The sequence below is a fragment of the Pantherophis guttatus genome, chromosome 6, assembly GCF_059756535.1.
Source record: "Pantherophis guttatus breed Tessera chromosome 6, ASM5975653v1, whole genome shotgun sequence".
NCBI lineage: Eukaryota > Metazoa > Chordata > Lepidosauria > Squamata > Colubridae > Pantherophis > Pantherophis guttatus.
This window is the reverse complement of record NC_142068.1, coordinates 47,244,205-47,266,457: the sequence shown is the minus strand read 5'-3', so window position 1 is coordinate 47,266,457 and position 22,253 is coordinate 47,244,205. Positions and strand designations below refer to the sequence as shown.

Genomic DNA, 22,253 nt, shown 5'->3' with positions numbered 1-22,253 from the left:
GAAGTCCAAAACTGGCATGAAGACAGATGTTGCCATCTGCCTCAAGTGACAACAATGGTGGGGTGAGATGTGTGGCATTAAATTGGGTTAGGAAGAGTAATGCTGCTCTCAAGAAGTGAAGCATCATTTCAACTATGCATTAGATAACTTGATATCTTGGGACATTGATTAGGTACAAGGAGTCAGCAGTGTACTTGTGCAGCTTTCACTGTATTTTGTTTTCATTTACTCGTAAATAAAATATTGGCATATTTTAGAGTCGTAACAAATTTTCTTTATGAAGGCTCCTGATACATCCCACTCCCTGTTGATGTCACTAAGTAATGTGTATTAAACATAAATGCCTTATAGGAGAAATCTTTACACATACAATGTGCTTATGTTGGCTCAATGTGGGCCAAGATTCTATTTGATCACTATTCTAGTTCATACAAAGAATAGTGTGTATACATTTATACATGTGATTTATTTCCTCCTGTGGATAGGTAAACTCAAAAATAAAACTGTTTGCAGATTTGCATCATTTAAGTAATACGGGAGGGTTAGCTATAATCTCACATGATAAGAAATTTGGAATTAAAGATTGGGAGTCTGTTGGATGCTGCTGTGCTGCATAATACAGACTTAGTTTAGTTGTGGAATGGCATAATTTTCATGAATGGGAAGAGGTAATTTTTTAACTACCATATGGGAGAGCATTTCAAAGCTGATAAAATTGAAATAAATTCAGAAAATATTGTCTTTATCTGATTAAAAATACTTGAGTTGTCAAATAGAGACATCTGTTATTTCTTTGTTATGAAATATTGCTCTAGAATCTGTTGAATGTTACATAATTCATTACCAAATTTGCATAGTTTGCAACCAGTAGTAATGAGTTGCAAAAATTTCCAGGAGAGATTTGGCTTTGTATTCCAAGGAAAAAAAAGCTAAATCTGAGAAATGACTCTTTCAAAACTGCCACCTGCAGCTTTGTTTCTTTCCTGAAGCCAAATTTAGTCCAAAGTATTGTGTGTTAATTAACCTGCAATGGAGCAACCTGTGAGTTAGGAGGGGCTATTCCTATAAACCTCTCCTTTCCCGTTCAGCAGCTTCCTGTTTAACTTTTCAGACAATAGTTTCAGTTGATAATTTTGGCTGCTTTTACAGTTTATCTGAGAAATATTGGTCAGGTATGTTCGTTTCAGGTATGATATCATCATAAACATATTTTATAAGGAAAAACAACTGAAGGCCCCTCTGTCCAGTATTCTCTTTTCCCAATGAGTCATCACTTCCCTCTGAGAAGCCCTTAAGCAGGACTGAGGTAGAACAGTCTACGTTCTCTTTCTCCGCAATGAGTACTGTAATTACATGCATTCTGCCTCGAGTGATGTAAAGAACGAACATGAGGGAGAAATAAAGGCAATAGAAACCTGTGCGTGTGTGTTTGTGTGACTGGGGGGTGGGACCCCTCAAAATACTGGTTTCAATAAGGTTCTGGGTCAAATAGGAAGCTGGTGAACAACTGTATAGTATAATAAATCAAGAAAATGACTTGGAAGATCCAGAATAATCCAAGCAACACCGAAGAAAGATGAGATGCAACTAGTAAGTAGGAACACCTGCCACAAGAGTATCATTGCAATAGTGCAACTGACATTAACCAATACAACAACAATCTCCCCCACCAGAAATGTTTAGATTATAAAGTTATGAATTCCCATGAAATGAAAATGAAAAACTCTTGCTAACATTAATAAACAGTTGCAGAGCTAATCAATCATTGTTAAAAAAACTGAGCCTTCAAGTGGAAAAACCTGAGCGAATCCAAAAGCATGGAGACAAACGGGTTGGAACACAATAAAGAGCAGAAAGGACAATCAGGCTAAAAACAGCCATCTTCATCTTAACCATACTCAACTTGAGGCAATAGAGGACATTCAAGAATTACCGTATTTTTTGGAGTATAAGACGCACCTTTCCCCCCCTAAAAGGGGGTGAAAATTTACGTGGGTCTTATACACTGAATGTAGCCCCGCCCACCCACTGGTCCCCACCCTTTGGCAGCAGTTACCTTCTTGCAAGCAAACAGCAAGAAAAAACAGCTCCTTTCAGCTTCAGCACAGCCTAATTAGCACACGTTGATTGGATTGGCCTCCCAACTCTCAGCTGATTTGCTCTCAGCTGTTTTGTGCAGGGCTCTGCTGCTTGCTGCAAAGAGTTAAATTGCTGGAGCAGATTTTTTTTCCCTTGTGCTAATCAAGCTATGCTGAAAACGAAAATGAAAGTAAAGCAGGCTGTTTGCTGTTTGCTGCAACTAGGCAAAATTGCTCAGAGGCAGAGGCAGAGGGAGATTTCTTTTTCTTCTTTTCATCACCAAAAAAGGTAGGTGCATCTTATACTCTGGTGCATCTTATACTCTGGTGCGTCTTATACTCTGAAAAATACGGTAAGATATTTTGATACTGTTGACCATGTATTGCCCCCAAGAATCAGAAAACCTGATATTTTCAGCACAATAATTTTATCGAAGGACTGATCAGGAATGATAGTAATAAGGGGAAGAGAATAAATATAATCCATGATTAATCCCCAAGGGAATTCCCTTTAGGAAATCCCTGGCATTATAAGACTTTAACCACCAAGTGCATAGTCAGTAAATGTCAACCATCTCACAGGCTAAAAAAGCAAAGGAAACTTCAGGGACATCTTTTTTTACCGATTTATTGAAAATTCCATATGGGTATAGAACAGTAGTGGGTTGCCCCTGGTTCGGACCGATTCGCAAGAACCAGTAGTAAAACCGGTGGGAGGCTCCGCCCACTGACCCGGACATCATCATAGGTGATGTGCGCATGCAAATCGGTAGTAAAAGTAAGTAGAACCTACCCCTAGTACAGAATTGGAAAAGCCAATTCTAACAGTTTTGTGTGCAAACAGCATGGGAAAACCCTCCTTTCCCCCTTGGTCCTTCCACTGCCCATTTATCTAGCCAATCAGTACACTCGCTTTGTTTTGGGAACGGTCTCTCCTGCCTTCGACTTTCCCAGCCTACGGGTGCTGGATTTGTTTCAGGTTTCAAGTCGTCAGAATTTCATTCCTTCGCCCTCCCCAATATCTCCCACTGCATTCCAATGACTTCCCTCCCCCCTCTTGCTGTTACTGCCTGGTTGTGAGTGGGGTTGTGTAGTGACCCAACCCAACCCCATTACTGTGGTTCCTGACAGTAATGCTCAGGAATCATCATCCAAACAGCAGTAATTGGTGGTGAAGTATATCAAAGATACTGTACTCTCATTGTGAAAGAGCAGGGCAGAAATAAGGCACTGAGGTTTTAACCACTCATCATTCAGAACTCAAGATTGTGCTTTCTCGAGCTACCGTATCTGCTTGAAACCCTGATTGGTATGGATCTGGTTATAAAAAGGAAGCAAATGCAAACTGATAATTTGAACACGAAGATGGTTTCAGAGAGGGTTGCTTCAACGAAGGACAAAAAAAATTATACTTCAAGAGTCTTGAAAATTGTCAGTAGTTAAAGAACAATTCCCCAGTCAGATAAAACAAGACCGAAAAACAGGTAAAAGTGTAGGTGGCAGGGAGGAAAGGGATCAGCCAAAAGTGATAGTGTAAGAACAGTCCTGCCTAGTTTTTGGAATTTTTTCTCTGAGACAGGAGTGTATTGAAGTACTGTAGGAGTAGAAGACAGTTAAAAAAAAGGTGGAGGAGGAGAGCTGGTGGAAGAAAATAATGAACAGTGTTTGGCATTTTGTTAGAGAAGAATTCTCGTAATCCTTCAGCTGAAAGCACCTTCTCCAGCACAAGAGTAAATAGCACCAAAGAGCTGCTGAGTCCTGCCCTGAAAATGAATGGAGCATGAAAGAAGGCCTGCTTTGCTTCTGATGGGTGAGAAGAGGCATTTCCCAGACCTCTTTCTAGCCTTCTAACCAGACCTCTCCCTCTCTCTCTTTCTCCTCAGAATTGCAGATCTTCATGGTCGGTGTGGGGAGGCACATAGCATAGGTTTAGGCCCATCTTAAACCTGGATTGGAGTATTCCAATCCAGAGGAGTATTTTTGATATCAATGGTTTGACTACAGAAGTAAGATAAAGGAACAGCCATAGTAGATTCTATGGAACAGGAAGAGAGGGAGGCAAAGAAAGCAGAAAACCCCCTGAGAGATTTCTCTGAAAGTTTCTCTGAAAATGACTCACATATGAGATCCATGAATAATCACACAACATGCAGTACCTGTTAGGTGGAAGTTGAGATTGTATCCTGAATCTCAGTTCATTTATTTGTTTCATTTAAAAGCCTGTCTAGTATCGAAATATTGAGGAGGGGGACAGGAAAGCCCTTTGTTTTGATTATTTTCCCCACATCATATATCATTTACACATTTTCCTCATGATCCCTTAACTTGCTTTTTTTAAAAACTAAGAAATCCCAAGACTTTGCAGAATTTCTGTAGTCTGTCAATCAGTTTGGTTGTCGTATTATGACATATTTTTTCAGCATTCTTTCTCAGGTTGGTATAGTCCAAGATTGATTATGTTATAAATAGATACAAAGGCATTATGATATTGGAAGTTTTATTTTGGACTTCATTCCTAATTACCCTCAATGTGGAACTTTAGCTTTCTAAAGCAACTACACATTGAGTTGATTTTTTTTTCTTTAATTCCAAGATTCCTGCCTGACAATATCAGCACCAGTCCCTCAACGAATCTATGGTTAGCATTTTTGCCTCCTGCAGCATGGCAATAATTGGTTATATAAATTTTTAATTTTAACAGTAATTTATTCTTCTGTGCGGAAATATGCTTTTAGAGTTCTTTGTTGTCATTAGCGAATGTTACCATCTCCCTGCTCACATCTAATTCCATAACACTTATGAACTAGTAAACAAACGCTGGCTTCAGTAAAGCTCATGAAAGGGAGGGACGCTATTTACATTCTCCATTATGAGAACTTTCAATTTATTCTTGTTCTTGGCTTCCTATTCTTCATAAATTATTGATTCAGAAGATGAACTCTCTCTTATACCATGGCTACTTTGTTTGCTGATGTCTTTTTAAATGAGGTAGATCATCAAAGCAATTTCACATCTGAGCAGTTTTAAGAATCCTTTGATGGGCAGCATCGGGAATGGGCGGCTTGTTTGTTTTCAGCTTGTCAATTAGCTTTAAATGGAATTCCTTCTCTTGACACCATTCTTTCACTCAGCAGCTGAGATTCTGTTTCTAAAAATGTCTATTCAGGGAACAGAATCTTATCTTTTTTTTCTGCAGTGAAAACAAAAGGAAAGAATCCATTCAACTTCTCAGTCTCAAAATCCTTTCCCTTTCTATTATTATGCAATAGGTTAGCTGCTTCTACCAGCAGGTTCCCTGAATTGTGTTTACAGGCAGGACCTACAGAGTACAGTAGCTGTACACCAACTAAAAAAAACAAATGTTATGGTTTACCACAGTATATAAATCCGTCTCTTTAACAGTCTGTATTTTCAGCAGTAGAATATCATTGAACTTCAGTTCCAAGCAGCCCCATTATTACCATGGCTAATAATGATGGATGCCAGAAGTTATATTCTGACAACATCTGGAGGAACCCTAGTCCCCTGCCTTGGTTCTATGTAATGCTTATAGCCCATTTCTACTCATCTGAACAATCAAAAAACATAACTGGGCTTCTTCTCCAGAGGTTACTCTTCTCAAATACGAAACTGTTGGCCTCATTTGGCCACAGCAAGGAATTCATTCTTTGCTGATAGGAAACCAAAAATTGATGATACTTTGCTTTATAGTGCAATTATTTATGAGATGGTCCTTCCTTGATTCTGTTGCTTAGGCCAACAGTGCTATAATGACTTTCTGGACACAGTCATTTTTTAAAGTCCTAAATTGATGTAAAGAACTAAATATTGAAACAAATAAAAAGACCTTCACACTTTCTTCCAACCTTCGTCCATCTTCTTTATCATGGTCCACATTGGAGTAGCAATTGTCATCTATCTATTTTGACCATGCCTTCATGAATTATCTTCTATCAAGATAATTCCCACTGAGTAATCTGCTAGGGCTGCATGCCAGTGATAGGTAAATCATCCAACTGATATCTTACCACTTTTACTTTCTTTTTTGTTTCTGATCTTTGTTTCCTGTTTTCCCCTACACTATAAACTTTTGGGATTAACAGCTCTTGATGACATTCAGTACTATTATATATACTATCCTTTTAAATCATCTGATACATTTAACGTTTGCAGTAGTTGCAGTCTTCTGTAGAGCTATGTCCAGAAAGTGGTATTGAGAGATTGCTATTTGATAATGTGCTAGTTTTTGAACCAGGGTTCCATTTTGTCCCCATGCTATTGCTGAATATCTAAATGAAGGTACTGTTGGAAATCATTTGGAGTTTTTAAGAGTGGTGCCATCAATATACTGATGATGTCCAGTTCCTCTGTGTCATACCATCTAATTCCAAGGAAGCAATTAGTAATTATTTGTAAAGTTCAGATAATGTTGAAGGGCTAGAAGAGGGAAAACAAAAATAAATTAAGATCAGATAAAAGTACTGATGATCAATAAGAAACTGGACTTTGGGATGGAGGTTTAGACTTTTCAGGTAGGGATTGTACTTCCCTTAAAAGAGCAGGTTTATAGTCAGGAATAATGATTAGATCCTCAATTGTCACTGGAAGGCAGGTGGCAGCTATGGCAAGGAGCATATTTTTATAATTCCAGCTACTGTGCCAGCTTCTATTGTTCCTTGTTGGTTTGGAAATATATTCCTTTCTTGATCATATACCTTGTTGATACTTTAAAAAATGTCAGGAGCTAGCAAGATAGACAGTTAGCTGGTGCAAGATATGGGAATACCAGTGCTGAAGATTGGTTGCTTATTGTTTACTAGGCACAGTTTAAAATGTTCCTATGGACCTCTAAAGGGTTTAATGGTTTATAGCAAGCATGTCCAACCTGCGGCCCACAGGCTACGTGCAGCCCTGGACAGCTATTAATGTGACTCCACAAGATCATAAAGTAAACATTTAATGTTATTTATACACACACACACACATATATATATACACATTAATTATATATTTTATATGTGGCACAAGAAAATCCCTCTTCGCTCAATGAGGCCAGGCAAGCCAAAAAGTTGGACATGCCAGGTTTAGGGCCTAGCCTTTTGTATATCTATTAACCCTTTTGGTTCTAAGGTTTTCTGAAGGTTCCCCACTGTCAGAAACTTGTATATCTAGTATACAGGAAAAGGTCTTATCCTAGATTACTCCCAGGCTGTGGAATCCACTCCTCAGTAATTGCATTTGACTCCCACTCTTTCCTTTTGCCAGGCTTTTAATTGTTCATTGGTGACTACAATCATTTTTTATTATACAGTATTTATAAAAGCTTGTTTTAGTTTTCCACAGTTTGTTTCTGTTAGCTGAATGCTGAAATTGTCTGAAAAATTATAGTAGCCAATGAGTCAAGCCTTGGATTGCAGATTGCCTTGGGTTGCCTTAGAGAGCCAAGCTCAAAAGTATGCTTTTTTCATATTCTTCCCCTCTTATTTAATATGCCATCTATGCCATTGGATGAGAGCAATAGTGAAATCTTACTTGATTCTTTATACAAATTGAATTGCTTGAATCCAGATTTGAATTACATAACTTCTTAATCATTACTGTTAGGGTTTGACTAGATCACTCTATCTAATTCCTTTGCATATCAACTAGTTTATCACTTTTCACAAGTTAGTTTGGGGATCACCATATTGTAATAGTTATATTCTCATGACATTAGTTAAATGATAATTAATCTGTTACCATTTAGATGTATTGGTTTTACAATGTCCAGAATTCCTTTGGTCATGCTAGCCAGGAATTTCAAAAGTTGTCTTGGCAACACATCTGGAAGGCACCCAAATAGAAGTTTTCGTCTAGTACAACCTGCTTCTTATTTAAAGGCGGTGGGGGTTGGGTGAGGTTTGTCTTTTGCCTTTGGTTTCTTGAAAACATTAGAAAGAGAGTGAAGCTTTAGCAAATTTTTATCTAGAATTCTCTAGCGGTATATGTAACTTTAATAAGTTTGTTCATGACTGCTATATCACACCATTATGTAATCAAAAGCTTCAGCAAAGTTTTCTAGCTTTTAAGCTATGAATAACTTCTCAGCTTTTAGCTTGTTAATTAGAATTGCTTTAATATTGAAGAAAAAGATCTCTTTGCCATTTAAGTTTGCTTGCTTGGCTTTTTAATGAAATTTTAGCATTTTGCAAACAGTCATACTTTTTAAAGAAAGTTTTTCTAGTTCTGTCACATGGAAGACCAAACAGGGTCTTTCTATGACTCCAGTATTATGTCTTGTGCTTATTTAACTCAGGACATATAGAACCAAACACTTTTTATTTTCCACTTCACAGCTAAAAGCACCCCCACACACTTACATCTGCATATCTCTCTGTCCAGATTAGGTTCACACTGCAGAATAAATTGAGGCAGAGTGAATATCATGTACTGTATCTCCTTCTGCCTGATCTCTAAGATGCTACAGTTCCCACTGACTTACCATTCCAGAAAGGCAGTCTTCTGTCATCTCTTGGTGCCATTCCATTCAAGTGCCAGAGCTTCATTTAGTTCTCTTGTTTTGGGAGCTATCAGAGTGGTATATACAGTCCACTTTCCTTTAAGCATTCAGTGCAGAGAGATACCAATGTTTCAACAGTTCAGCCTCGCACGCGTGGTAAGAGGAGCTGCCCAGTGGGCATGCGCGCACCAGGAAACAAACTTTCAGTTTCGGGTGCTTGCATGCCCTGCCAGGTGACATGGCTCCATGTGCCACATATGGCACGTGTGCCATAGGTTCGCCATCACGGACTTACATATCACATCTGATTTGAAAAGAGTTACAGTTGCAGGGGGGAGCCCACCTCCAGCACTTCTCTGCCACCCCCTTGCCTCTTAGTGACCCCCTAAGTCATCCCTCTGCTCCCCAGGGGGCAGTATCGCCCACTTTGGGAACCACTGGTATAGAGCTTTAGATTACTTCCACCACCACCATCTTGGAAAAGGACAGCATTCCCGCCCCCTTTTTTAATACAATGTGCATACGGTCTGATGTTTCAATTACATTGACCAGTAGGAGGCATTGTGTGACTGTTTTTGTCCTTTTTGGAACTCCTCAGATGTGAGTAGATGTTATTTTATATACATTATATCATTGTTTGGGAAATTTACTTCTTTGAGGAATTTCTTCATGTTTTGAGAACCATATCTGGTTGTTTCTTACAAACCTTCATTTTGTGGTTTTCCACATTGCGTATACTATATTCTTTCAGAACAAAGTTTTCTTCTCTAGCTTGTTTGAGGGAGACTTGCATTGTATATTCTATTTTTTAAATTCACGACATCACACAAATACAGTACATGACATAAGGTGTGGATCTGTATCTACAGGAAGCAAACATCTACAACTAATGCATATGATAATAACATGGTAACACTGGTAACAATATATCACACTTCTCTCTGTATCCTGCTGCATTATAGTTCTTTTATTAAGATAGTACCCTGAGGCAGTCTGCTAAGAAACTACTTATAGTATACTTCCTGCATAACAAATACACTCTTCTTTTGTGCAGTCAGTATTTTTCTTGTGGATATGATTATATTGTTCAAATCAGATGCTTCCATATATTTTTGTTCATTTGGCAAGATTCTGATACATCTGCTTTCCATCTGGAATCCTTTTATAGCATAGTAGCATTTCTCAACCTTGACTACTTTAAGATGTTTCGGCTTCATATCCCAGAATTCCCCAGCCAGTATGCTATGAAGTCCACACATCTTGAAATAGCCAAGGTTGACAAATATTGGTGTAGAACTTCTCCAATAATCTATGCATTAAAGAATTGCCATAATTTAAGGGAAAAAATCGTAGTGTCTAAATTCTCTTTTCTTGGGTATTGCAAGTGAATCTTCAGTTCAATTTCCTTTAACTTTGCTCCTAACAATTATGTGGAGAAAATTAGTAGAATCAGAAGATAGTTAGGGGATTAGAAGGGAAATGTCAGCCCTCCCAGGTAAACCAGACTGGAAACACAATTTGATGAGCTAATTCTACTTTATTGTAAGGCTACATTTACAAAATCTTGCAAGTCTAAAAGTACTAACTTCCTGCTGCTACTTTTAACTGCATAATCCATTAGGGCAGGTGCTTCCTAAATTTCTTTCTTTGACTCTTAAGCCACTGGGAGCTTCTGCCTCTCTTTTCTGATTGTTGTTTGATTGTTTCTTAGGCAGCATCTCTTCCCCTTGTTCTCCAAGGTCATCCACACATTCCATTTCAGGAAGTGTTTTTGATCAGCTTCCGCTGAGATTCATGGTAAATAACTGTAAATATTTTTGAAGGAGTGGGGATGATATTGGTGACCAGAGGATTAATGTTGGCTGGCAAAATCTTTCTGATTGTGAGCTTGCCTATTTGCACTCTAGACAGCTGCTCCTTGAAACTGACGTTTTTGTAATTGACTCATGAGTTGAGCAGCTGAGAGTCCATCTAAGCTCATAGCCATAATATAGCCTATACAGTTGTAAAGCTGAACCTCTTTTATTACTCATTTAGGATCTAATTAACCTACAGTTAAAGATATTTTCTTTATGGCAGGATAAGGAAGGTTTTTTTGTGTATCACAAAGCAACAGAAAAAAAGGTTTTAAAGCAGGGCTGTCAAACTCACGGCCTGCAAGCTGGATGCATCATGTGCTGGCCACCGCCACGCCTGGTTTAGCAAAGGGAAAAAAGTTGCGATACGTCACGTGACGCTGCCATGACGATGCGAGTTTGACATACCTGTTTTAAAGACTTAAGAATTTCTTAAGCTTAGCAAGGAGATGATGTAAGAAAGTTTAAAACAGATAAAGGGGATAGTTATTCTGAAAGATTGCTTTTGAATAAATTGGAATTAAATTAGATAAATAACCAGGGCCTTCATGAGAGTGTGTTCTGGTTATTATTAAAAAGTGCAGGCAATTGGTGGAAATAAAAATAAAGATAAGCATAATATGAACCAAATCTATTGTTGACTGTAACTATAGAGATGTGGATTATATGCTGACTAATTACAGAGTGGCATTAGAGACTAAAGTATTAAAAGTACAGGGAGACAAAAGAGGAAAAGAGTGGGGAAAGCTTGCCTTTTCCTTTTCCCTTGTTTGCAACAGTTTTTCATTTGGATTATAATATAATGGCAAGAACTCAAAAAGTGGCAAAATGGGGGGGGGGGGAGAGAGGATTGTTAGAGCAATCTGCAGTGAGAAGAATTACATCATATTTTCTTCAGAAATTTTTTAAACTTGCCAGTAAATTAGCCAAACCATTGATAAATAAATTGATCCCAGTAGCTATGGAAAAAATAAAGGCTGAAAGACTTTTAATGATGTAAGAGGAGATGAAAGAGGATGTTAAGAAGATGGAAAACCCTATAAAATGAGTGTCTAGAGATGTAAAACAAGTTAATGCCAAAGTGGCGATTTTGGAGAGTAAGACAGAAGTTATAAACAAAAAATTGGAAAGAGAATTAGATAACCTGTCTCTGTTGAAATTGAGAGAGAAGGAATTTTGTTTGAGGCTTCTGATGAGGATATTAGAGAAAATATTAAAGTCTTGGCATTTTTTGAGCGGGGGATTCGGAAGTGGAAAATACAGAGGCAGAAATTGATAAAGTTTATAGAAAAAATTCAAGATTTCCAAAAATAAGAAATGTTCTAAGGTGCAATTTATCAATAAGAAGACAAAGGGATCAAGTTTTGCAGAAGGATTTTAATGCAAGACTGAAGATCAATAACTCAATATAAAGAAATTATATTGAAATTATATTGAAAAATAAAAAAAAATCCTATCAAAATTTTACTGATCACAAATAATAAAAATGGTATTTTTAAAACTGATAGAACCCATTTTGATGGGACAAATTGAAAAATGTAATTTTTCTTTTTCTACAGCAGAGGTTTTGATTAAATTCTGTTCAGAAGAGCAGAGAATTTCTAGAAAAATTCAAGGAAGAGAAGAGAAAATTCAAATGGAGGTGTCAGAGGAGACTACATAAAAACTTCAACAGGAAACTGAAAGTGATGGTACTGAATTAGATCTACACTTCTACAGGTATTGATTTTTTCTAAATGTTTGGCTTGATTATGGATTACAAATGTTTAACGTGGAATATAAATTGAGAAAATCCTCCTTAAAAGAGAAAAAAAGATTATTTGAAAAACATTAAAACACAAAACAATTTGCTTACAGGATTTATTAGGACATAAAATAATTGGTTTATGAAAATTTGGGTGAAGAATTTTTTTTTTTGGCAGGAACAAAAGAAAAGAAATAGAGTTGTTTTGTAAATTAATCCCCAATTAAAAATAGAACTTGTATTGACTGATTAGTATGGTAGATGTGCTAGAGTGGAAGTTAATTTGCATCAGGCTAAGACTTTTGGAAGACATTGGAATTCATGAATGATGTATTGTTCTGTAAATGATGTATGGAAAGATTAATAGTTTTCTTATAAAAACTGGTATTTGATAGGGAATTGGAATTGCACAATCTCCGCATAATTGGATAGAACTTCTGAGAAAAGCATTAAAATCACTCAAAGTAGTTTACCAAAAGGTTTTGTTTTTGTTTTGATTGACAATATATGGATATTGTCTGATCCATGGAAATGATATATGGAAAGAGCAAAATGTCAACTCCAGAGAATATACCTATTTTTCAGAAAGCTCCTTGTCAAGAATAGAAATTATCTTGATTTCAAAGAACTTGAATACTAAGGTTTCTAAATTAGAAATACTGCCAGATTTTTTTAGAGTATAATCTTGTGAGTTTGATTTAAAAAAGAAAATATATTGGTTTATAAAAGAAAATTCTTTCACATGGAGTGAAAGAATTTTCTTTTATAAACCAATATAAAGATAATATATACAGATATATAGATATATAATTACCGAAGTAGCTCTATTTTCAAAGTTCAAGCTCTATGACTTGATTTCATTGTATAGTTAGTTTATGTTTAGTTTGTTTAAACGTTCATGTCTGTATGTGTATGTTTGTCTATAATAAAAAAATTAAAAAAAAGAAAAAAAAGAAAATTCTTTCACATGGAGGCTACATGAAATGTTGTTACAGAAAGAAGTAATGGAGGATTGCAAAAAGATATTAGAAGATTTCTGTTAACATATACTTTAGGTACAGGAACCAATTTAAGAATGGTTTGAGATACAAGTAAAGCTTTTGCTAGAGATTATTTTAACCTCTTATAAAAAATGAATTAATATCTAAAGAAGCAAAGACTTCAGAGTTCATTGGTGGTTGTCCAGTGTTTTTTAAATATCTGATAATTACTTCCAAAATGCAATATGGAAGCAATAACGTCAACTTGTCTTAGAAGGTCATTAAAAATATATTTCTTAAATCAATTTTGATATTAAAAATACCAAGTATTAATAGCAAGAATTAAAGTGCAAAGCTACATCAGAATTTTATTCCTTCTCCATTGTAGGGGAGGCAGCATCCAGGAATGGGTTGTCCTCGTCTGTCAGCCAATAAGACTGAGTCTGTTAAAGCTGCGAGGACACGCCTTCTGCCAACGGTCCCCAGCTTTTGACTTGGTTTTGGTCAAAGACAGACATGGTTTTGTTAGCTGACCCATTCTTGGATAGCTTCTTCACCTTTCTTATAAATTACCAATCTACAAATCAATTACCATCTTTGACAGTCGAAACTGTCAGCCTGCTCCCAGCTTTGGCTGGTGGAGCCAGCTTTCCCAGTGTGAAAGGCTTTTAGCCTGATACCGCTGAAGGCTGAGTCTCAGCCACCGGCAAGCCAGACGATGGAGAGTTCCTGGCAGGGCAGCAAGCAGACCAACTTAATGCCGCTAACCCTTGGGCTGCACTGGACTCGACGATTGGCACTAAACTGATTTCCGGCTATTGCGAGTGACTTGTTGATGGCCGAGGGAGCACCGGCCAGCAGGAGCGCCCGGGATCGTCGAAGAGTGAGTCCAGCACCAAAGGGCGACTGCCCAGATAGCCCAGCCTTGGCCTTCGGGTTCAAAAGGCACCTGAGTCCCTGCCCAGTTTCCGAACAAACTCTGCAAGGAGCGCAAAGTTCTTGCCATGCTAGATCACAGCAGGGCCGTTTCAGGCTAGCTGTTGAATTTAAAATAGCTTAGGAAGCTGCAGCTGCTGCCAATAGAGAGGGGAACGCTGCGGGCAGCATGGATCTGGATCTCTTGACCCCTGGGGAGACAGATTTGGTGGGACCCTCTGGAGAGAGGCCCGTGGGCAAGAGAGCTGTGGCAAAGCCTCCCAAACACTGTGGAACCTCCAAAAGGGCCTCTAAGGCCTCAGAGTTAAAAGCGGCGAGGAGGCAGAAGGCTATCGATCAGGAGATCAAAAAAGCCTTAAAAAGGGCAGAATGTCAGAGGGAATTACCTCAGTGGGCCCCAGATAGGGAAGTCAGTTCCCGCCTTTTCCCCTCACAGCCATTAGAGCCGCAGGAAGACTTTGACAGCTGGCCTGACTTGCCAGATGGTGCCAGCGAGCAACTAGGAGCTAGTTTGGCTGGCAACAAGCCTTTGCTAATCTTAGTCTCTCAGGGTCCTCAGAGAAGTTCTGCCTGGCAATAGCCCGTCAGTCACAAACCAGCAAGCATAGAGGCTACTTTTACACTGATGGCTGCTGGAATCAGATCAGAGCAGGTGCCTACAAGAATGGAGGACGTAATTTCGGAGGCCATAATTGAAGGCATAGCTGCTGGACTGCAGCAGGGCCAGAGAGCTGCTTCTCTGCATTCTGGTTGCCCCTTGCCACCAGCCTTTCCCCCAGGGAATTTTCTGCAGAACAGGGGTTCTATTCACATAGTCCTTCTCATCTTTCCTCTGTGTCTGGAGAAGAGACAAGCAAAGATCTGGACTTATCTGAGGATGAGGGGTTACTACCGGAGCAGCCATCATTCTCTGGTCTATTCTGGCCTGCTGTTTTCAAAGCAAGAAAATCCACCAATATGGCGCTCACCCCATCCTCTTTGGACCCTGTTCCAGGACCCTCTGATTCTACAGGCTCCTTATTTTCCGAGCAAATCAATGAGGCGGAGGTGGTATCCTCCCCTCGTCTATTTCTGGATGTAGTAAAATGCCAGTGGACCGCAGCAGCAACTGGGCCTAACCCTGGTTCACTGGACAAGCAGCTGTATAACATTGGGCCTGAATTATCAAAGGCACTGTTGTTGCCTTCAGTAGACACTCCTGTAGCCATTCTGGCTGTGCAGACCGTGCTTCCTGAGGCCTCAAAGGAAGCTCTCAGACCCAAAGATAGGAGGTCAGAGCATGCCTTGAGAAGGACACACCAGGTGGTGCCTGGACCGTTAAGGCTGCCACGTCAGCCTCTTTCTTTAACCAAGTGTCTCTCATATGGCTTAAGCAGTTATAGGATAGAATCCCAATGGGAGATACCAGAGCCCACCAGGATTTGAACAAGTTACAGGCGGCTCTGGAGTTCTCCGCTGATGCGACACTGAATGCCACAAGGTTTGCGTCAAAGACCATCACCTCCAATATGACCTCCAGGAGACTTCTGTGGCTCTGCCAGTGGCAGGCGGATGCCAAGCACAAGTGGAGATTGGTCTCTGCTCTATTCTCTGGAGAGCGGCTTTTCAGAGACTCCCTGGATCCACTGCTGGTGGAGACACGTGACAAACATAAGGTCCTTCCATCTTTTTCACGGTGGACAGGTTCCCATCCGCCAGCTTATTTCCACCGCCAGGCCTTCCCAGGGTCAGAAGGCGAATTTGGGCTATCTCAGCCACAACACCCCTTCCAGCAGAAGCAGGAACAACAGCCAGATAGGGCGTGGAGGTATAGACCATTCCCCCCACACAAATGGCTCTTTGGAAGGGGAGGAAGCCGTCCTTTCAGACACCAATGATAATTCCAGCAAGGGCTCTCCCATTGGGGGAGGGCTGGCATTGTTTGCCAGGCAATGGGAGAGTGTTACTATGGGTGCATGGGTCCTGGAGATGGTCTGGTCAGGCCTCTCCTTAGAGTTCCTCTCCACACCCCTAAGGTTTTTCATTAGCTGCCCTGTCTCAGGAAACAGCATCAAACGTGGTCTCATGGAACCTGCTATCCAACATTTTTTGGATATCCAAGCTATCCAACCGATTCCGGAGACCCAATGCGGAATAGGTTTTTATTCCATCTTCTTTGTAATTCCAAAAGCTTCGGGGGGGGGAGGGCAATTCTGGATCTCAAAAGACTGAACCACTGTATTGTGTACAAGCGGTTGAAGATGCATTCGCTTCAGTCCATTTTGGACAGCGTCAGGGAGAGCGACTTCCTCACTTCAATTGACCTCTTCATGTCCCCATTTCTCAAGACCATAGACAGTATCTCTGTTTCTGTTACAAGGCCCGGCATTATCAGTATAGGGCCTTGTCCTTTGGCCTGTCATCAGCGCCCAGGGCATTCACCAAATTGCTAGCTGCCTTGGCAGCACACCTCCAGGCTGTTCCCGTGTGCGTCCAGTGCTATCTGGACGATATCCTGATTCAGTCTACCTCTGAATCCCAGGCGCATAGGGATCTAGGAGTCACCATCCAGGTACTTCAGGAGCATGGGTTTTCAATTAATATCAGCAAGAGTCATTTGATACCGACTACCCGGTTGCTGCATTTGGGGGCGGAGATAGACACCATGGAGTGCAGGGTGTATCTCTCTCAGGAGCGATAGGCGAGTATAAAGGATCTGGTGTGCTGCGTCCGGAGGTGTTCCCCTGTCAATACTTTTGCAGTTTCTGGGGAAGATGGTGTCCTGCATTTCAGTTGTGCCTTGGGCATGTTTACACGCCAGGGCACTCCAATGGTTCCTTCTCCCCTTGCAAAGGGCAGGCAGGAGCAATTTACCATCCAAGGTTAGACTTACACAGGACGTAGTCCGTTCCCTGATATGGTGGGATTCCAGGGCAATTACTAGAGGTTGCCTTTTCAAGGAACTGGAGTCACTGACGGTGACGACAGATGCTAGCCTTTTTGGCTGGGGACCATATCTCCTGGCCCAGGGCCAGTGGTTGCAGGCAGACCTGACCCACAATATAAACTGACTGGAACTCAGGGCAGTCCATCTGGCTCTACAACAGTTCCAGGACATCGTGGCCGGTAGGCACGTGCTAATTCAGACAGATAATGTAGCCATTAAGGCACATATCAACAAACAAGGGGGTGCCCAATCTAAGGCCCTTATGAAAGAAGCTGAAAGACTCTGTCTTTGGGTGGAGAAGCTCCATTTGTCCCTGAGGGCAGAGCACACTGCAGGGGCCTCCAATGTACTGGCGGATTGCCTCAGCAGGGCCACAATTGATCATGCAGAGTGGCGTCTGCATCCAAATTTATTTCAGGAGCTGACGGAGCGCTTTGGCAGACCAGCCATGGATCTCTTCGCAACTCCGGACAACGCCCAGCTGACAAGGTTTTTTGCAAGGTTTGCAGTTCCGGGTGCAGAAGGGGTCGATGTGCTTCACAGCCCCTGGCCGTGAGAGTTCCTGTATACCAAGTATTAATAGCAAGAATTGAAATGCAGAGCAACATCAGAATTTTATTCCTTTTCTAAGAATAAATCTGAAACTAAATAAACAATGACTATTTTTGTGGGTTTGTATTAAAGCACAAATGATATAATACATAAAAATGCAAAAATTTAAATGTATCTTTTCAGTATTTTCACCTAAGCAATTTCCATGTTTGTATTTAGGCATTTTTGTCATATATAAGATGCTTAAAAGAGTTGTTTACAACTAGCTTTTCCTCCAAATTTTTTAATTTATATAATATCAATTATTTAATAATTCAGCTATATTTTCTAACTGAAACTATTATAATCTCACTGCAGAGCTTATCCCCAGAGGATCCACGGCATTTGATCTATTTGTTTGTGGCATTGGGATTTAATGAGGGCAGTTTTCAAATTTAGGAAAGTAAAATAGTTTTTAAAATGTCTTGCTAGGGCTATGATGTCAATGGCTTTTCAGAGCAGCAAGCCAGTTTTCCACACATGACAGATTGGTTGACAACAGAACAATTATTGTCTGAAATGATGGGGAAAAATATAAGACAAAACTGAGGCTTAATACAGGATATAAGGTGAGGCAGGGATGTGGAACAGTTCGACAGGGATGTACTGTAGAAATTGCTTGATCTACAGGAACAGTGACCATATGTCCTTAATGATAAAGGACAGTCCTTCATTTCCTTTCAGTCTCTCTGTCTATTTTTAGTTTTTGCCCTTGAATTTTCATTTGTAAAGGAAAGTTATAAACCTAAACAATTTTCTTATTCTTATGAAACACTTTCAGATTTGCCCCCTTTTCAGATTTGTCCTTTATTTCTTACATGAAAATATGGTAACTGTTTACAGTCATATGGAAGCCAAGGGTAAATCATGCAAAGTACTCAGACTGTATTTTGTATATCTCTCCATTTTGGGGGAAACTTGAAGGACACATTCAATTTGCCGTGCAGCTCCACAGATTTAGGCTGAATGAAGTTCACCTTTTAAAAGATACGGGTTAAATTCATAGCAAATGTCTGACTTGAAAGATGGTGTAGGTTAGACAGTTATATTAGTGCTGGAATATTGCATTATTATTATTTTTTAAAAAGCTTTTATTTTTTATTTCAGGGTTTTCTTTGCAACCTGTGATGCCACATGTAGAGTCAACAGGAAACTTTTCCAACAATCGAAGGCAAACTTGTAGAAAAGGGCTGTCTTGCCCTGTGAGCAGCAGCCTTGGTTGACCAGGAAAATGAAAGAGAATGTGCTGTTTTATCTGATGGGTCTCTCTGTGGCCACAATAATGGGATATCCTTCCAGGTTGTCTTCCGCAGATTTGGATGCCACCCCCCGTATAACAATTGTCTATAACGGTAAAGGAAATCTCCGGTTTTCTGGAATTAATATGACATGCTAATTTGGATGCATCTTGAATGCATATGAAGAATAATGTGTAGGGTATATGCGTGGGGTGTGTGTGTTTATGTTTGTGAATATTCAAAATGCATGCCTACTCCATGTTTTGTATAAGCAAATTTCTGGATTCTCTCTCTTCTACATTTTCTGTGACATTTTCAAGGCTAACACATTTAATTTTGTAGACACGTTGTAACCGCCTGTTGGTGAGGGTATTTAAAAAAAGAAAGAAAAATGATGGCTTGCTATAAATTATGAAGTTCATGGAATTCAGTGTACTTCAATTATTGATCTCTATGTTCTTTTCACAGCCTGTTTTCTTGAAGTTGGGCAGGAGGATTGATAGTCTGGGGGGGACCCTTTAGTTCAGATTATTCTACAGTAAACACATTCTAATATGAAGCAAATGTTTCAAGGCAATCTGTGTAAATCGTGTTCCAAACATTTTTGTGGCAGACATTCTAGTATCTTGAAATATGCAGCATGACTGTTTTGAAATTTTCAAATCTTTTGAAAGAATTGTTGGCAAAAATTTACTTCTTCCAAGATCCAAATCTGGCCTCCTCTAAAATGGGATATTGGTTAGTCAGTTTTGATTATAAGAAGTTAACCAAGTTAAATCTTATCTCTATATACCAATCAGAGATCCATGTATAGAGTGAATGAAATAAATGAATTATTAAGCATTTATTCCATAGTTTCTTGAATTTTGCTAATAGGGCAGAGCAGGGGTCAGCAACCTGCTGCTCCGGAGCTGCATGCGATTCTTTGGGCCCTCTGCTGTGGCTCCTGTCAGGTGATCCCACCACTGGCTGGCCCTCCCCTCCCAGTCACTCCTTGCCTGGCCTGAGAAGGTAAGGGCAACAGCAGGGGATGGAGAAGCGGCCAGGGCAGAGACAGAGAGAGACAGAGAGAGATACAGAGAGAGAGGGAGGGGGGAGAGAGGGAGGGAGGGAGGGAGGGGAGAGAGGGATATGTCAAAAGGATTTTGTGGTTCCCGATGTTTTTTAACAACTGGTTCTCTGCCCTAATAACTGGCTGGGTAGGCATGGCTGAGGGGTGTGTGTCATGTGACTGGTGGAAGTGAGTGACACCGAGTTGGCCACGCCCACCCAGGTTTTGTGGCTCCCGGTGTTTTCTTTTCTGTGGGAAACGGGTCCAAATGGCTCCTTGAGTATTTAAGGTTGCAGACCTCTGGGGTAAAGCTAATAGAGCTATTTACAGGTATGTGCTTCATTTATGATTTTAATGCTAAAGTGATGATAGTTGCATCCAGTATTGCACTAGCTGTGTAGTTTCTGATTTTTGATTCCAATTATGGTGTCCTCACTTGATTTTTTGGTGGTAGAATTGTGAATTGCTACCCTGGATCCCGGAACATTCACAATTCTGTGATACTGTAACTTAATAGATTTCTGAGTTAATACCAAAGAGATACCATCGTTGGTTTTGTAAGGCTGGAAACAATGAGGGACTGTTGTACACTGGTGATTTGCATGAGTTAGATAAGCCATTAATATTAATGTGGAGAGAGTGCACTATGTTGTGAATGAATGATATAATAATGGCAATGTGCTGATTCCTTTCATCTGTTATACTTAATGGTGCTGTAAACTGGACTGTAGGAAAACCCAAAATATTAAAACTATCAGTTTTATTACCTTCAGTGAAATGTATTGTTCCATCTTGAAATAATTAATCATACTTTGGATAGGCTCCAACCTATGCAGTCCAAAGCAGGTGATTTATTGTCAAGGACCTCACTTCTGCCCAACCAAAGGATACCAGATTGGGAAACTCTTCCCTAAATAAACCACGGATACTGGCTTGTTCAACCATTCATGGATTATTTTAGAGAGAGTTTATAGCAAAAGAAAGGCTCCCTTTTGAGAGGCCCCAGTTAGGTTTGTTTCCCTTAGAATTGTTCCTTATTTTACTATGGAACAGAAAGGGAGAGGAAATCCTGCTTTAAGAGCTGTGTGAGAGCTGCCACTGATGATTACATGCCAGGTTGAAGCTGTCAGCACTGCTATCTTTCGCCTCAACATGCATGTCTGATTATATCAACATCTTGGTGTAAATCCCCAGGCTCCACTTTCCTGGGAATCTGCATGTATTAGAAACGCATGATCAGAAGTTCCTTCATGACGGCAAGGGAAAGGGGGAAGAATTCTATTTGATTTGCATGAGCTGCCTTGCCCACAGCTGTGTTTCACGTTGGCTGCCTCTGGGTAGTTACCTGGCTTGGAAGACTTAATTTGTCAATTCCAACCACAGAATAATGCTAAAACTTTGAATAATCTCTGTCCTTTCCTGTTTAAGAGAACAAATAGCAAACTGAGGCCAATCAACAGTCCCTTAGATCAGGTCACAGAAGCAAAAAACAATGAGTCCAAAGGACAAGAGCACAGACTAAAACAGTAGCTACTCCAGAGGTCAGCAAATAAGCCAGGACCCAAGTTTAACAGCAGTATAAACTACTGGCATTGTTCAAAAATGCTGTGAGTTCAATCACAAAGGAGACTAGGTTCAAGCACTGGAAAATCAAGAGTGCTGCAATACAGAATAAGTAGCCTCAGAGCTTCGTGAACCTGCAAATGAATTCTACATCCACTAGAACACTTTTGGGTAATTAGTGATAGATTAGAAAGAGCTTCCAAGAGTTTTAGGCAGGGTACTAGCCTTAGAAAAAACTTAACAGTTTTAAAACCAAGCAGCTAATCTCTCCCTTAAAAAATATTCAGAAAAAATTGGTGGGCAGGGATTCATTTTGCATTATTGCCATATCCCACTATAACCCATAAATGTTAACTACAGCTTCCACCACATGAGATTGCTTTCTTCCACCATTTCTGTTACAACATATCATATTTTTCGGACTATAAGATGCTCCAGACTATAAGACGCATCCAACTTTTGGGGAGGAAAGCAAGGGGAAAAAAATCTGCCTCTGCCTCCCAGCAATTTGCCTCCTTGCAGCAAACAGCAAACAGCCTGGTCAGTTTCAATACAGCCTGATTTAGCACAAACAGCTGATTGGCAGTTGGATCTGCCTTCTGGAATACTGCCTATCAGCTGTTCCAGGCTGCAGGGATTGCCACCGCCCATTGCCACTGTTGCTGCCCATCACCGCTGCTGCCTATCGCCACCTCTGCATGCCCCATTTTTGTCCTCCGCACACCCCATTTTTGTCCTTCTTGCGCCCCATTTTTGATATCTGCACGTTCCATTTTTGGCCCATTCCAGGC

General features: G+C 40.1%; 1 protein-coding gene across 5 annotated transcripts in view; it reads left to right on the top strand.

Annotated features, from left to right (window-relative positions):
* The window catches only part of SEMA4G (semaphorin 4G), a 102,995-nt gene that overhangs the window by 28,930 nt on the left and 51,812 nt on the right, over positions 1-22,253 (top strand). For 2 of the 5 annotated variants that reach the window (XM_034439953.3, XM_034439952.3), the window contains exons 2-3: positions 11,993-12,152; positions 18,718-18,962. In XM_034439953.3, coding sequence (XP_034295844.1) covers positions 18,842-18,962 — 121 coding nt within the window. In that variant the 5' untranslated portion in view covers positions 11,993-12,152; positions 18,718-18,841. Of the gene's footprint in view, positions 1-10,288; positions 10,375-11,992; positions 12,153-18,717; positions 18,963-22,253 lie in introns of all 5 variants that reach the window. The other 3 variants (XM_034439954.3, XM_034439956.3, XM_060682936.2) reach the window with 2 other exon arrangements.